Source organism: Pygocentrus nattereri, chromosome 24 (assembly GCF_015220715.1).
Source record: "Pygocentrus nattereri isolate fPygNat1 chromosome 24, fPygNat1.pri, whole genome shotgun sequence".
Classification (NCBI taxonomy): domain Eukaryota; kingdom Metazoa; phylum Chordata; class Actinopteri; order Characiformes; family Serrasalmidae; genus Pygocentrus; species Pygocentrus nattereri.
Genome location: NC_051234.1, coordinates 1117130 through 1133391, shown reverse-complemented (window position 1 = coordinate 1133391; position 16262 = coordinate 1117130). Strand labels below are relative to the sequence as shown.

Below are 16262 nucleotides of genomic sequence, written 5' to 3'. Positions count from 1 at the left end.
CCTCATTAATATTCAACAGCCTGGGTTATGAGTCACTAAAGTCTAGTGTTAAATTCATTTAAACTCCTCTGGGATTATTCAAAGCGAAACTCTGCGTAAGGACGATCTCAGTGATACTGGACTCAGGAGCACTTTAGAGGAATGTAAACGTTTACATTTTCAACATAGACTGTTAAAAATTAAAAAGTTAAAAGTCAATTTTAAATTCGTGAAGGTTGTGGTGTCGTCCATTCAGCCTTCAGCAGTATGAGTAGACTTGTTCCATACATCTCTGCCACTTTATTAATTTTAGTTAACTTATATAGAGAGAAGCAACTCAAACTAAATATCAATATTTTATATATCAATATATATAAAAATATATTAATGTTATATTAATAATATATATTAATATATATTATTAGTCATCAATATATTAATGATTTTCAGTTGTTAGATGCTGTAAACAATTTCAGTTTTTCCTAATAAACCTGCAGGGGTGTCCCACACCTCCAACGTTCAGCCAAGTAATCCCAAACAGATTCTCTGATGTTGAGGTCTGGACTCTGCAGTGGTCAGTCCGCTGTTCTGAGAACACTTTCGCAAATTTTCCTCTTTTTTTAATCTTTTGTCTTAATATTGCCAGAGGACTGCTGTGCATATTTTCAGTTCAGTTTTTTTCCTATGCTTTTTCATTTTTTCCGAGCTCTAGTTTTTAAAAAATTCCTTGTTTTCAATTATATTAACGTGACCTTCCCCGTCTTTATGCAGTATCTCAGAAATATCTCCTGAAACGTGAATGGCGGTCTCTAACTGGTGGACTCTTACAGACAGCATGGAAAGTGGTCATGTTAAAAGATTAATAGATTGAGATGTTTTCCTGTAAGTGGGGCAAAAATATTGCAAGAAAATTGTATATTGTGGGCCATTTAATGTATAAAATTAAATTTGATCACATTGTCCATTCATTCGTTATACTAGAATAGAAGTTGGCAGCGCCTGCTGCTTGTTTCCGTGTTGGTTTCTCACCTGCAATACCAGGCAATGCTTTACTCATCTTACACATGTGGAGTCTCTGTGTTGTCAAGTCCGTGTTACAAGCCTTTACGTCAGGGTTTGGCAGATCTTCTCCTGGAATTACAGCTTTTTAGTTCTCACCCTCATTTTACACACCTGTGTGTGATCGTCAGATGCCTCAGTGTTTCAGGGAGCTGAACGAGATGTGTCTGTTGGATTGGTGCTCCAGCAGAGGACTGCATACCTCTACTTTAAACGGAAAACATGAAGGGCTTTGGAGCCCCAGGTGTTTCTTTCCAAGGTGTCATACTTCTTTATCAGCTCCCTTTCATTATCTTTTTATACACTGTATTGCCAGAAGTATTGGCTTCACACACATATGAACTTGAGTGACATCCCATTCTTAATCCATAGGGTTTAATATGATGTCGGCCCACCCTTTACAGCTATAACAGCTTCACCTCTTCTGGGAAGGCTTTCCACAAGGGTTAGGAGTGTTTTATGGGAATTTGAAGCATTAAGATTTCCTTTCACTGGAACTGAGGGGCCGAGGCCAACTCCTGAAGAACACCCCCACACCATGATCCCCCCTCCACCAAACTTTACACTCGGCACAATGTAGTCAGACAAGTACCGTCTCCTAGCAACCGCCAAACCCAGACTCGTCCATCGGATTGCCAGACGGAGAAGCGTGATTGGTCACTCCAGAGAACACGTCTCCACTGCTCTAGAGTCCAGTGGCGGCGCTTTACTCCACTGCATTCCACGCTTTGCATTGCGCTTGGTGATGTAAGGCTTGGATGCAGCTGCTCGGCCATGGAAACCCATTCCATGAAGCTCTCTACGCTGTTCTTGAGCTGATCTGAAGGCCACATGAAGTTTGGAGGTCTGTAGTGATGGACTCTGCAGAAAGTCGGTGACCTCTGCGCACTATGCCCCTCAGCATCCGCTGACCGCTCTGTCATTTTACGTGGCCGACCACTTCGTGGCTGAGTTGCTGTCGTTCCCAATCGCTTCCACTTTGTTATAATCCCACTGACAGTGGACTGTGGAATATTTAGTAGTGAGGAAATTTCACGACTGGACTTGTTCATCCTAACACTGCTCACACAAGAACTCAATAGTCACCCAAATCTTTTCTCTAAGTCCACCCCCAGCACTTCCCTCAACCTGCTCAGTTCTTCATTATGGTCACACAACATGGTTTACTGAGCACTATAATCAAACCCTGACCACAGGGCAGCTACTTTACACATCAGGGCTGTTACTCTAGATCAGCTGTCCTCCCGAGAACAAGCCATTCTGTGCCTGAAACCACTCTGGCAGGTCTTGCACAACCTCAGTGAAGACCTGGATGTGGGTTGAGGGGGCTGAGAGAAGTTTCGTGGGTGTATTTTTACAGAAATGATTCTGGCTATTTGGGTCACTCTTGAGTTCTAGTGCTCGACAGCAACGTTAGTTCAGGAAACTAGTCCTTAGAGTTTAAGGGCTTAATGTGTTGCACAAGGTGCGGTTGGTTGGCATAGTGGTTAACCTTCTACGCTGTAGACTCGGGTTCAATCCCCCACCAGGGCAACCACCCTACACTATACCAATAGGAGTCCCTGGGCAAGACTCCTAACACCACCTTCCCCCACCTGTGTATGGATAAGACACTCTGGATAAGAGCGTCAGCCAAATGCAGTAAATGTAAATATGTAGCGATATAATTATGATACTAGTATTTTGTCCGTCATGCAGCCCTAGTTTCACTTAGGTGTCGTTTACACAGCAGGTAAAAGTGGCTTGAATCTGATTTTCACACCAATTATTATTATTTTTTTTGGCCGTTCAGATTATCTTTTAATTGAGATCTGTATGTGTGTGTAACATCAGTGTCTGACCTCACTAATGCGCTTCTGGAAGAACGGTCAAAAATTCCCATAAACACTCCTAACCCTTGTGGAAAGCCTTCCCAGAAGAGTTGGGTGGGCTGACATCATATTAAACCCTATATGATGTTTCCCATTAATTATGGGATGTCACTCAAGCTCATACACGTGTGAAGCCATATGAGCGAATACTTTTGCTGATACATGAGGAACAGTTGCTGAGGTATCTTGACGATCTTTTGTAGGAAATCTAAAAAAAAACCCGTCTAAAGTTGCGTCTCATTTGGCTTTTGAGTCAGAGCAGTCAGAGTGGACTGTGGAGGCACATTCATCTCCTGACTCACAACCTCAGGCTATTGAGTTCTGTTCTCTAAGCCGATTCTTCAAATAGAAAACTGTTGAGGTTCAGCCTTCACGGCTGCTGGTACCACAAATCCATCTGCTCTCGGTGAGGCGTGGTGGGGGATGAGGTACGGCGTTGTTGCTGGGTAACCACGAGTCCTGGCATGTACTTTAAACTATTGACTTAGCGTTTAGCCAGAGGTCAGAGCCTGTTGGATGTGCAGATTCACAAGCAGGCACGCAGAGGAGTCGGCCGGAGCTGATCCTCTGCAGGCGGAGTGTCTCTTTCCTGTAGACAGCATGATTGCTTTCCAGCCCTGCCCGTCGATGAGCTTTTAGGAGATTTCCTCCTTTCCAGTTCAGTGAAAAAACACTTTTCTCTCCCCCTAAGACTTCCAGCACCCAGCCACAGCCCACAGGACCACATTTGTTCTTCAACCAAAAATATTTGTAACTGGGGTTTACGACTTGGAACACTCTGTTGTAATAAAACGAAGCTTTTAACGTTTTTTTTTGGTTTGGTTCTGAACGATTGTAGCTTTCAGCTTTGCTAAAACAATCTGCCTGCAGGCTGTAATCATTACTGCTAGTGATCAGCCTAACCCTCACACTCATCAGCCCTCATTTCCGTAAACAGCACGGCAGAGACAGCTTCTTTATCTGAGCAGGAGCGCCGCGTCGCCTGGATTTATGACTAACTACATCTGCTGCCTCCAGCGTGTAATTGGCCCCCACGATCAAGGCTGCATAGCAAGGCTGCCATTGCACTCTCCTCAGCACCCAGCCACCAGATGTTCCTCACCCATCATTATGCACATGGCCAGTTCACATGCTGGGCATGTTTATTTAATCAGTTAGATACAGAGAAAGTGTTCGGGGTAGATTTGTAAGACTATTCGGAAAGTTCAGACTGAGGAGTAGCTTTTCGTGGAGGTCAGGCTGCGTATATAGCTTGATGGTCATCGCAGTACTGGCCTTTGTGGTACTGATATCGCAGAAGGCTGCAATATGCAAATGCGATCTCTAAACCATAACTAATGTTGAGCATCCTGACCACTCGTCACACACTCCTGATGAGTTTCTGTAGGTGTGTTGTTGAATCCGAGCAGGAATTACAAGCATAGATGCGGGCTAGGATTTAATCATGTCCCTCCAAGGGTTCTGCATTTCTAAAATAAATTATTCTTCAGGGTGTGCCGCAGGGCTCCATTACGGGCCCGCTTGTATTTTCTGCTTTGCACGTCTGTTTAGTTAAAAAGCACAGTTTTATAAAGTCTTAAACAGATCTGGGAAATTTGAGGTCACACAATATCTGAATGTTTTTTTTAATTGGTTTTTCTACTTTTAAAGGTATTAAATTTAGGGATGCAGAAGCACATTTAATGGATGGAGTATCATTAAATTCAGCTCAGTCCAGTAAAGATCCTTTGTTTTGTTTTAGTGCTGTGTTGAGTTGCAGAAAGAGGCACCATAAACTGAAATTGCTCACAACCTGCAGCAGCAGCGAGCAGCGTTTTTAGGAGATAACAGGCCCGGTCCCATTTCACCCCTTGCCCCTACCACTGTTTTGCGCGTTCATGTCCGAGGTTAGGGTGTTCCGGTTTTTGTTGAGATAGAGGGGAAGGGTGAAGTGTTGTGGCTACATGGCCCTGCAAACTGAGTTTTTTTCCGAGGCTCACTACAAACGGAGTGAAAGAAAATCCGGGAAAGTGGCTGCGTGAGCGACCGAAGAAACGCACAGATGCATTTTCTCCGTTAAAATGACGATAACCAGTGTATTATCTTTAGTGTCGTTTCAGCCTGTTATGGCCGTTTTCTTCATAACATCTTCATGACATAAAAAATTGCTAATCGCAAACTAACGTCTTGGTAGTGTGGATTTTTACATTTTTAGTAGTATACTTTTAAGTATTAATATTTTTAGTAGCATACTTTTAACTACTAATATTTTTAGTAGCATACTTTTAAGTGTTAATATTTTTAGTAGCATACTTTTAACTACTAATATTTTTAGTAGCATACTTTTAACTACTAATATTTTTTTAATATTAACCGGCCGAGGCCAAAAACTGAAGTAGGTCTGCGCTTAACCGTTAAATCGTGAGGTTTTTGTTAAAACGTGAGGTTTTCGCATCCATACATGGTAAACCATATGTCCATTTCACCCACTAAACAGGAACATGTACACGTTTAGGTTCAGCCTATACGCACACACACATTCAGCTTCAGGGCATAAAAGGAGTCAGAGCAGGTTGGGAGGTCAGAGCTGACCTGGGAGACACATGATGCCAGAATTCTGTAATAAAACTTCGTTCGTTTCACTTCAGTCTGATCTACTCGTCTCTTTTTTTTGCATCAACGAACACGCAGGACTGGTTTCGTCCACGGTAGCCAGCCAGCTAACTTTCAGTTCCACCTTAAATAGTCCAGCAGTTCTGACGCCTGAAGGGCCAGAATGTAACTGCTGCTCCATTTAAGGTGGAACGGGAAAATTCTAACAAGAATCTGGAGAATCTCTGACTTCAGCTTCACATCACTGAAGAATTAGGGGGGGTGATAATAAATAACTGCCCCCCTCTTTGAAGGCGTATGATCCCTAAATGTAACTAAAGCCCAGCAGTGAGGAGCTGAACTTTCCCCTCCTCTGCTGTCCCTGCAGACGGGCAGGGTCGCCTACAGAGCGGCGCTGGTAGCTGTTAATGAATTGAGGGTTGTTAGGGAAGATTTCGGGGTGAGGGTGACACTCAAACAAAGGGGTAGGGGTAAAAACAAGAAATGGGACTGGGCCTAAATATCTGCGGTGTGTAGCTGTTTTAAAGAGGAAGTTTAAATCGTATAATTTCTGCAGTCCCAGTGATTACACTGCGTTTAGAACTGCCGCCTTTCGTCTAAACGTGCCAGTGGGTGAACTGACTGTCACTGACTTTCATCCTCAAATCGACCAGTTTCAAATGAAGGAAATGTTGTGCTTACGGCTGAAACTTCAGCCTGTTTAGAGGTGAGAGAAGCGAGTTGTTCCAGTATGTTAGGATAATAAGAAGCCCAAGAATGTTCACCACCCATAAGGAGTCTAAACTACAGCTGCCGATTCGTAGTGCAAACTACGCACATGGCAAGCGTGAAGTGATTTAGCTGCATAGTAAATTAACCCAAATTGGCCAAGTTATCGGATAAGTCAGTCAGAGCTGATCATTATTAAATACAGCCTAATCAAACATTTCGCTTCACAGTGTCACTAAAATGAACAAAGAGCGGTGTATCTTATGCAAATTATGCATCTATTTTACCTGTGAACGCAAATACCATAACGCCCACGATACATTTTTTCAGGACTGTTTGATTGAATGTTTGTTATTTATTAAGGTTTTTAGTTTATCTTATTAACTATTATCTTATTTAGCACTTTTACTGGCGTTTTATTCATTTTATGTTCTTTTTGATGTTTTATTTTTATTTCTATATTTATTTTTTATGACTTTGTTCATTCAGACCTTTTAGTTTTGATTTGTTTTAATTTGGTTAAATTGAACTTGTTTAACGTCTTTACCTACATTTCTAAACGAGGGTCTGTCGAAATTAATATCGAGTATCAAGCCAGTCAGACTTTAAGTGCTCTGATGAGATCTGGGGCAAAAAAAAAACCAAATCTGGACGCCCCTAAGTAAATTGTAAGATGATGCCCGAAGATCATGTTGAAAACTCGATCCAGATGAGTCTACCAACCAAAAAATATCCTGCTCACAGCATTCCTGTCTAAACTGACCGCTGACGAAGGATGAGAGGACGGCAGAACTGATGAACACACTGAAAAGACCATGTATAGATTCTACAGTCTCAATGTATAGGGGTGTGTTTTGTGGAACCTGTAGGTGCAGCAGACCTGGAATGAATAGAGAAAAGTCTCTTGCAACGCAGGCTAAACCTGCAGGGAACATTGCTGTATTTCCTGATATTGATATTGTTGTAATACCCTCTTTTTCAGGCTCTCTCTTCAGTCATTCTGAGCGCACAGGCTGGTAAAAGCCTTCATTTTTGCGGGGAACCTTGTGCAGTGCTGTCTGTGCTTTCATTTCCCAAGTGCTTTAAAATAAAGTTGGTGCCAGCAGGCCCACAGCGAAGGCCATTTTCGGTCAGAATTCACATTTCAGTCGGTATGTTCTCATGCACATGCACCGGAATTGCTTATCTAGGCTGATCCAGCATGTAGTGCTGGATCAGCATCATTTCCACATATTTGAAACCCACAGTTTATTCCTCAAATACAGCATTGTGTATATACTTAGACCCTTTTAGTGCCTGCGCTCACATTGAACTGTTCGCATAATTCAAATCGCAGTGTTGAGACAGAAAACATGCAGCAAAGGATGTTTCTTTGCACACAGTTTAAATGAAATGTATCTGTAGATGTACAGATACAATATATTTCCAAAAGTATTCGGTCGTCTGGCTTCACACATATGAACTTGAGTGACGTCCCGTTCTTAATCCATAGGGTTTAATATGATGTCGGTCCACCCTTTGCAGCTATAACAGCTTCCACTCTTCTGGGAAGGCTTTCCACAAGGGTTAGGAGTGTTTATGGGAATTTCTGGCCGTTCTTCCAGAAGCGCATTTGTGAGGTCAGACGCTGATGTTGGACGAGAAGGCCTGGCTCACAGTCTCCACTCTAATTCATCCCAAAGGTGTTCTATGGGGTTGAGGTCAGGACTCTGTGCAGGCCAGTCAAGTTCTTCCACACCAAACTGGCTCATCCACGTCTTTATGGACCTGCTTTGTGCACTGGTGTGCAGTCATGTTGGAGCAGGAAGGGGCCGTCCCCAAACTGTTCCCACAAAGTTGGGAGCGTGAAATTGTCCAAAATCTCTTGGAGCTGAAGCTTTAAGAGTTCCTTTCACTGGAACTAAGGGGCCGAGCCCAACTCCTGAAAACAACCCCTTGGATGCAGCTGCTCGGCCATGGAAACCCATTCCATGAAGCTCTCTACGCTGTTCTTGAGCTGATCTGAAGGCCACATGAAGTTTGGAGGTCTGTAGTGATTGACTCTGCAGAAAGTCGGTGACCTCTGCGCACTAAGCCCCTCAGCATCCGCTGACCGCTCTGTCATTTTACGTGGCTGACCACTTCGTGGCTGAGTTGCTGTCGTTCCCAATCGCTTCCACTTTGTTATAATCCCACTGACAGTGGACTGTGGAATATTTAGTAGTGAGGAAATTTCACGACTGGACTTGCTGCACAGGTGGCGTCCGATCACGGTACCACGCTGGAACTCACTGAGCTCCTGAGAGCGACCCATTCTTTCACTAATGTCTGTAGAAGCAGTCTGCAGGCCTAGGGGCTCGGCTTTATACACCTGTGGCCATGGAAGAGACTGGAACTCCTGAACTTCTGGAAATATCGTGTATGTTTTTGTGCTTGTGTTCGTATCCTTTGTTCATTATGTCCTTATTGTAGAACTTTGTGCGCGCGTGTTCCTCTTTGACTAAGAGCTTGTGGGGTAATTACATAAAATTCAGCGGATTGTTTATTATCCCGGGTGCTGGATGCTGTCCCAGCCTGCTCTTGGCACGTAGCCAGACAGGATCGCACTGACAGCAGCAGAGCGATGGGGGCAGGGAGTGCTATAAATCTTAAATATGGCACTTATCAGCAAGGAAATCCAGCAGAGGTGGCAGCCCTTTGATTCAGAGTAGCCAATAAAGCACTGAAGATCTTTTTTTTAACAGCGCTACACGGCGATATAGATTTGACCTGCTGTTGGCGGCCGTTTCGAGTGTTAATGTCCTTTTCTGAGATATGAGAGCGTTTTTTTACGTATTCGCCGAGGAGGCGTAAGTGAAACGAGCCCAAATTTAGACGTGCAGGAAGAATGAAGATGATTATCATCCGTTGTCTCATAACATTTGTTTCATGCGTTTGTTCTCTGCTTGACTTGCACTGTTAATTGTAAGTTCCTTCTAGGAGAAACCTGGAAATCTATGACACAACTTTGACTTACAGTGGGGTCCAAAAGTCTGAGACCGCATTAGAAATCTGGGATATTTTTCCTAAAACCAATAAAAAAATGACGGAAAGGCTTAGAATTTTGAAAAATATTCAAACGTCACAAAGAAGAAAGATCCAAGATTCTGCAGGATGATTTCTAGTCACCTTTCAAATCTGGGCAGATTTGTGACCATATTGAAGCCGTTCTACCGACAGGTCACTATTCCATGCGAACCTGTGTCCAGTCTTGCTGATCTACTTATCAGATGCTTTTGGCACAATCCTGTGGAGTCCTTTGGCAGCTGGGCAGTGCATGTGGAAGCAGAAAGGAGATAAATACTAAAAAAGCTGAAATTCATGTTAAAATTCAATTTAAAAGATTTTGCAGTGAAAAAACTTGCACTGAATTAGAAAGGAATACAAATATAAGCATTTTGATTAGCAGGCTCAGACTTTTGCACCCCTCTCTAGATCTCAGAGAAAGGATGGCAGAAGTAAAAAACAAATCTACATTTTTTTTTTGTTAAATATGAAATATAATATAAATATAAAATATGACACATTCCACCAGTACTGGTTGCTTTAAGACTAAGCGGGAAGCATGGCTCCCCCTAAAATGTTATAGCTCAAGCCGCAGAACCCTCCTGAATCTCGGGCCACGAAGCCCTGCCGGAGCCCGGGCCGCGGAGCCCGGGCCACGGAGCCCGGGCCACGGAGCCCGGGCCACGGAGCCCTGCCAAAGCCAGGCTTAAATGCCAGTTAATGGCAAATTCAGATACTGGTTTAGTGGGTAAATGTCAACATTTATTGGACAGCAGGCTTTTACATCATCATTCTGGGTCCCGTCCAGATGCTGGACTTCACTTGGAATCTAAGAGGATCTCGTGCATTGGCGCCAAACTGGCATTGGCGTCACTTGGATTGATGAGACTTGAAATTTATTTGATCTTTTTTGAGTAAATGATCACAGTTTATCGGAAAATAAAGGTAGCATGGAGCGTCTTTTATCCAGTGATAGGAAACACAAGACAGTAATTCCACATGTTCGTCCATTTTCCTATGTGCACACTCACCGGCTACTCTGGGCTGTTAGGGGACGTGGTGTTTGAATGTGTGAGATAATAGTGTTGATGAGTTAACGTATAACGATCCTTGGTCAATGAAAGTAAACGAGGACAGAACATTACAGATAGACAACGTTTAATAGTCTAACAGTGATTTGTGCTTGGTTCTGTTTATACTGTCGCCTAAGCTGAGCCCCTCTGACCAACAAGCGAAGCTGCAGCCCTGATGATTGATTCTTCTCAGCTGGCTCAATCAATAGATCGCTTTGAATAATGATTTAGTTAATAATTAACCTGTAATTAGCTTGTTCTCAGCTCCAGATGCTGTGATCAGTCTTATCCGTTGAGTCCTCATTTGCATTTCTCTGCTTCTAAAAATGAACGGATGATAACCGCATCTGATATTACTCGTCCTGATTGTTTTCGAATTGCCCAAAACGCGGTGGTTCTAGATCTTGTTTTCAGCTTGTAAATAATGTATGTAGGCATTAAAGTCAGCACTGACACCTTTAAACCTCTAAACTTGTAATTCGGTGTCTTCGAATGCAGCTCAAAACAGGCTATTTGGGAGTCGACAGGCGGCGAAGACAAACACTGGCCGAGACCTTGGGTTGGATGCTGTTAATGCTTTTTAGCAAACCTCAAAAACAGAAAGAAAACAAAACATGTGGCGTGTAAGAGTTATTAACGTCGTTTATCAGGCTGTTTAATTTGGCCTGGTGGTGATTAAAACTTGGCTCTGTTCATGACGTTCACATTTCTTTGTTGACCATTGTACTAAATAATTCTAATAACTAAGGCTGTTATTCATTGACATTAACCCTCAATCTAAACCTAAACTCAAGCCTAAAGTTGGACATTTGAACATCTTGAACTATGTCCTGGTGAGAGATTGCTCCATTATCAAGCGAGTTTGCCAACGTTTGGCGGCCGCTGGTCAAATGCCATGCTTTATTGATTTTCTACATGAACAGAGCTCTGCAGAGAACACAGCTCTGCACATTTTAAAGCACGATTCCTGTTTATTGGCTGAATTTAACATATCGGGGGCTGCTCAGAAGTTACTTCACGTTTTTCATGCTTACTTTTCACCATCATTTGCAGAGAAGTGCCGTATTTAGGTTTGTTCTCTGTAGAGGACGTTCATTTATTTTCACTTAGAAAATCAACATGTAAAAGCTTTTCTGTGATTATAAATAGTCCGTTTATGAATTTTTGAGCTGTTGTAACATTATTAAGGTTTAAATTGAGTCCTAATCGACAGTATCGCGTAAGGTTCAACCACAGCCGAGGTCACCAATGGCGCGTTAGTGTTACGTAGGTGGGAAGCAGCATCTTTGATGCAGGTTGGATGTAAACTCTGCAGGCAAGTAGATCTCCAGGAGGAGGGCTGGTGATCGCTCTCCTAAAGGGTAATCAATGATTGTGTCTGCAAATGATTTTCTCCAGAGTTGCCTGCACAGAGACCTTGGCTGTTTTTCTCACTCTGGACATGCGTGCCCTGAGTGTGGTCAACCAGTTCGCTGCCAGCGGGCACAGAATGTTCCCACAGTGCACCAGAATGAACACTGAGAACCGGCAATTTACAAGTGGCTTGTTTTTGTCCACAGTGCTGGTCCCAAAGGAGACAACATCTATGAGTGGAGATCGACCATTCTGGGACCGCCTGGCTCTGTCTATGAAGGAGGGGTGTTTTTCCTCGACATTGCGTTCACACCCGACTACCCATTCAAACCACCCAAGGTGAGAGAAACTGGTACCCCCGTCACTCTCATGCTTCACTTTACACGTTTTACCTTAACATTTTGTAGAAGCTCTTATCCAGAGCAGCTTACAGTTTAATTAGGCAGATATAGTGTTGGGTGTCTTGCACAAGGACTCTTAGGTTTTTTTTTACTGTTCAGGGCTTTTTTGCTTCACTTTTCTTTGCAAAACTGTAAAAAATAGGAATGTGCATTCTGACTCATTAATAATTCCATTATCTATAAGACATCATTAATAAGTATATAGGGAACCACGTGGAAACCACGCCCCAAAAAACATAAACACATTATTTTTAAAAAAGCTGAGGGAAAAATCTGTCGGTTTTTGTGTTGGAGGAGTAACAGGTCCTGTCCCTTCAGATGAGCTAATGAGCCAACAGGGCTTACAGCCGTCACAGTGGATCCTGATTAGAACTGGCCTTTGGTTTTTTGTTCTTAGTGAGCAAAATGCCAACATGTTGTCAAATAAGTATATTTTCATTGTTTTTGGACCTGCATAGAGATGAATGTGCATATTTTCTCACAAATGCGAACAATTTCACTGAATTCTTAGTCTATTTATTTTGTCTGTCTTCTCATGATGAGACGTGATGAACACCCGAGTATTGATTTCAGTATTTCACGCTCGAACCCTTGCGCATGTCCCGAATAGGACACTTAGTGTCGAGTCTTAATTGTGACAACAACTCAATAAAAGGCTTTATTGCTCAAATTAAACTTTCCTCAATGATCTTTTACGTTCTGAGGCTCTTCATTAGAGACTTGTGGACATTGTGTTCTAAATGTCTGCATGTGCTAACGGGCTGTGACTGAGCACATTAAACAAATACATCGTCCAAATATGCCAACACCGCTAATAAGGTAACATTATGGAAATGGGACCATGCCAAGAGGTCCCCATAGATTGCACCAGTTTTTAGCTGCATTAGCCTTTTTGTGTGGAATATCACTTTCATGGGGAGTGGGGGGTTGGGGTGTCGGGGGGGGGGGGGGGGTGTATTGCTTTCTCAGGAACAGATTTTCCATTACAATGTTATTTCCTGAGAACATCATGGATCAGTACTTCTAGAACGCAGAACAACTGCATGCATCGGAGACAGATTTAGATCAATTAGAGAGCCGACAGCCAGCGTACAACACGTAGACGATCCCTCTATGACTGTCTTATTTTATTTGTTTCTTCTCACCTTCTTCTTTCTGTTTTTTCTTAAGTAGCTTATTTTTTCAAATGCTGATTTCAGACAAAATCACTGTATTCATAGCTTTTATAGCCTTTTGTTGGAGCGGTTTTGCTGGCCTTTGGGACTGGTCAGTCCTCCGAAAATGGAAATTTAGTGATTCATATCGTGTGACATTATATTTTTGCTATAAACCCACCCTGACGTACACCTGAGAGAAGCACATGCTCACCTCAGGGACACAGAATAGAATAAGTAGGAGCTGAGACTGTTAGAAGACGAGCTGTTCTCATGTCCTGCTCTACTGATCAAGCGTAAACTGCTGGTCGGCTCGTCCTGTAAGGCGCTGTTGTGTAAATATAAACACAGTTTAGCTTCAACACCGTAGAGAGGCAGATCTGAGGAATGCTGTCATTAACCCGTGTGTGTGTGTGTGTGTGTGTGTGTGTGTGTGTGTGTGTGTGTGTGTGGGTTTTTTTTAAATACTACTTTCTTTGTTAAATCAGGGCAGTCATATTGCATTTAGGTTAGTCACAATTACTAGATTAACCTTGATTGCTTGATTAAAACAGGATTACATTTCTTTTTTAGGCAATTATTAACAGGGATCTTGCATGATGACGACAAAAGAGCTGAATAAAACCAACCTGCCAGTAAACACACTGATCTAAATATACTTAAAAGACACAGTCCAGTCACGGTCAGGGGGAGGTCTCAGAACAAACTGCACGTTGACTAGAACCAGTCACGGTCAGGGGGAGGTCTCAGAACTAACTGCACGTTGACTAGAACCAGTCACGGTCAGGGGGAGGTCTCAGAACTAACTACACGTTGACTAGAACCAGTCACGGTCAGGGGGAGGTCTCAGAACAAACTGCACGTTGACTAGAACCAGTCACGGTCAAGGGGAGGTCTCAGAACAAACTGCACGTTGACTAGAACCAGTCACGGTCAGGGGGAGGTCTCAGAACAAACTGCACGTTGACTAGAACCAGTCACGGTCAGGGGGAGGTCTCAGAACAAACTGCACGTTGACTAGAACCAGTCACGGTCAAGGGGAGGTCTCAGAACAAACTGCACGTTGACTAGAACCAGTCACGGTCAAGGGGAGGTCTCAGAACAAACTGCACGTTGACTAGAACCAGTCACGGTCAGGGGAGGTCTCAGAACAAACTACACGTTGACTAGAACCAGTCACGGTCAAGGGGAGGTCTCAGAACAAACTGCACGTTGACTAGAACCAGTCACGGTCAAGGGGAGGTCTCAGAACTAACTACACGTTGACTAGAACCAGTCACGGTCAAGGGGAGGTCTCAGAACAAACTGCACGTTGACTAGAACCAGTCACGGTCAGGGGGAGGTCTCAGAACTAACTACACATTGACTAGAACCAGTCACGGTCAGGGGGAGGTCTCAGAACAAACTGCACGTTGACTAGAACCAGTCACGGTCAGGGGAGGTCTCAGAACAAACTGCACGTTGACTAGAACCAGTCACGGTCAGGGGGAGGTCTCAGAACTAACTACACATTGACTAGAACCAGTCACGGTCAGGGGGAGGTCTCAGAACTAACTACACGTTGTCTAGAACCGATCACGGTCAGGGGAAGGTCTTGGAACTAACTACACGTTGTCTAGAACCGATCACGGTCAGGGGGAGGTCTCAGAACTAACTACACGTTGCCTAGAACCAGTCGGGAAGGTCTCGGAACTAACTACATGTTGTCTAGAACCGATCACGGTCAGGGGGTCTGGGAGCATTTTTTTGCGTGTAATCAAATATTTAATCATAGATGAAATGAGTAGTGTAATGGACAGTGGCGGCCCCAGCTGAGGTCTAAAGATCTGAGTCCTGGCGATGCAGAACTGCGTATGATTCTCTGGTTCTCCGGCAGTGGAGCGCTATGTCTAAACCTGCCGGAGAAGCTTTGCTGTGTCTTCTCAGCCGTTCTGTTCACCCCTTTCCTTCGTCATCCTCTACGGTTCTTTCTCTAATCGCAGGTTTAAGAGCAAAAAGTACCAGTTACACTCAGAGAATCCCAGAAGCCCTGCTGCTCTTCACACTCCTCTGGGGTCTATATATATGGTCTATGCGTGGTCTACATGTGGTCTGTGTTGGGCGAAGTGTTGGGTGAAAATTGCACGTTTTATGCCGTAGTACGTGTGTGTGGGTGTTTAAGCGTAGAGAAAGCGACATTGTGGTGCCAGTAACAGCAAAACAGACACTGAGCATGAAAACCTGTAGTTTTCCATGATGTTTTGGGTCAGTGCTGTGAATTATGCTGTTACAGACAATTGATTGTAGATTTTGTTTATAAGATACACGGTCAGGCGTAACACTGACCAGCTCCTTGTTTCTGCGCTCACTGTCCACTTTATCAGCTCCACTGACCGTATAGTTCCCCTCTGTAGTTCTACAGTTACAGACTGTAGTCCATCTGTTTCTCTGATACTCTGTTACCCTGTTCTTCAGTGGTCAGGACCCCCATGGACCCTCACAGAGCAGGTATTATTTGGGTGGTGGGTCATTCTCAGCACTGCAGTAACACTGACGTGGTGGTGGTGTGTTGATGTGTGTTGTGCTAGTCTGAGTGGATCAGACACAGCAGTGCTGCTGGAGTTTTTAAACACCTGGACGGTCACTGCTGGACTGAGAATCGTCCACCAACCAAAAATATCCAGCCAACAGCGTCTTGTGGGCGGCGTCCTGTGGGCAGCGTCCTGTGACCACTGATGAAGGACTAGAGGATGACCAACACAAACTGTGCAGCAGCAGATGAGCTGTCGCCTCTGACTTTACATCTACAAGGTGGACCGACGAGGTAGGACTGTCTAATAGAGTGGACAGTGAGTGGACGCAGTGTTTAAAACTCCAGCAGCACTGCTGTGTCTGATCCACTCATACCAGTGTAACCTGCTCTGTGAGGGTCCATGGGGGTCCTGCCCACTGAAGAACAGGGTAACAGAGTATCAGAGAAACAGATGGACTACAGTCTGTAACTGTAGAACTACAGAGTGCAGCTATACAGTCAGTGGAGCTGATAAAGTGGACGTTGCATGGAGAAAC

At 43.8% G+C, this 16262-nt stretch overlaps 1 protein-coding gene across 1 annotated transcript in view; it reads left to right on the top strand.

The window, feature by feature from the left end:
• The window catches only part of ube2e2 (ubiquitin-conjugating enzyme E2E 2), a 41258-nt gene that overhangs the window by 19802 nt on the left and 5194 nt on the right, over nucleotides 1–16262 (top strand). The window contains exon 4 of the mRNA XM_017682325.2: nucleotides 11866–11998. Coding sequence (XP_017537814.1) covers nucleotides 11866–11998 — 133 coding nt within the window. The remainder of the gene's footprint in view (nucleotides 1–11865; nucleotides 11999–16262) is intronic.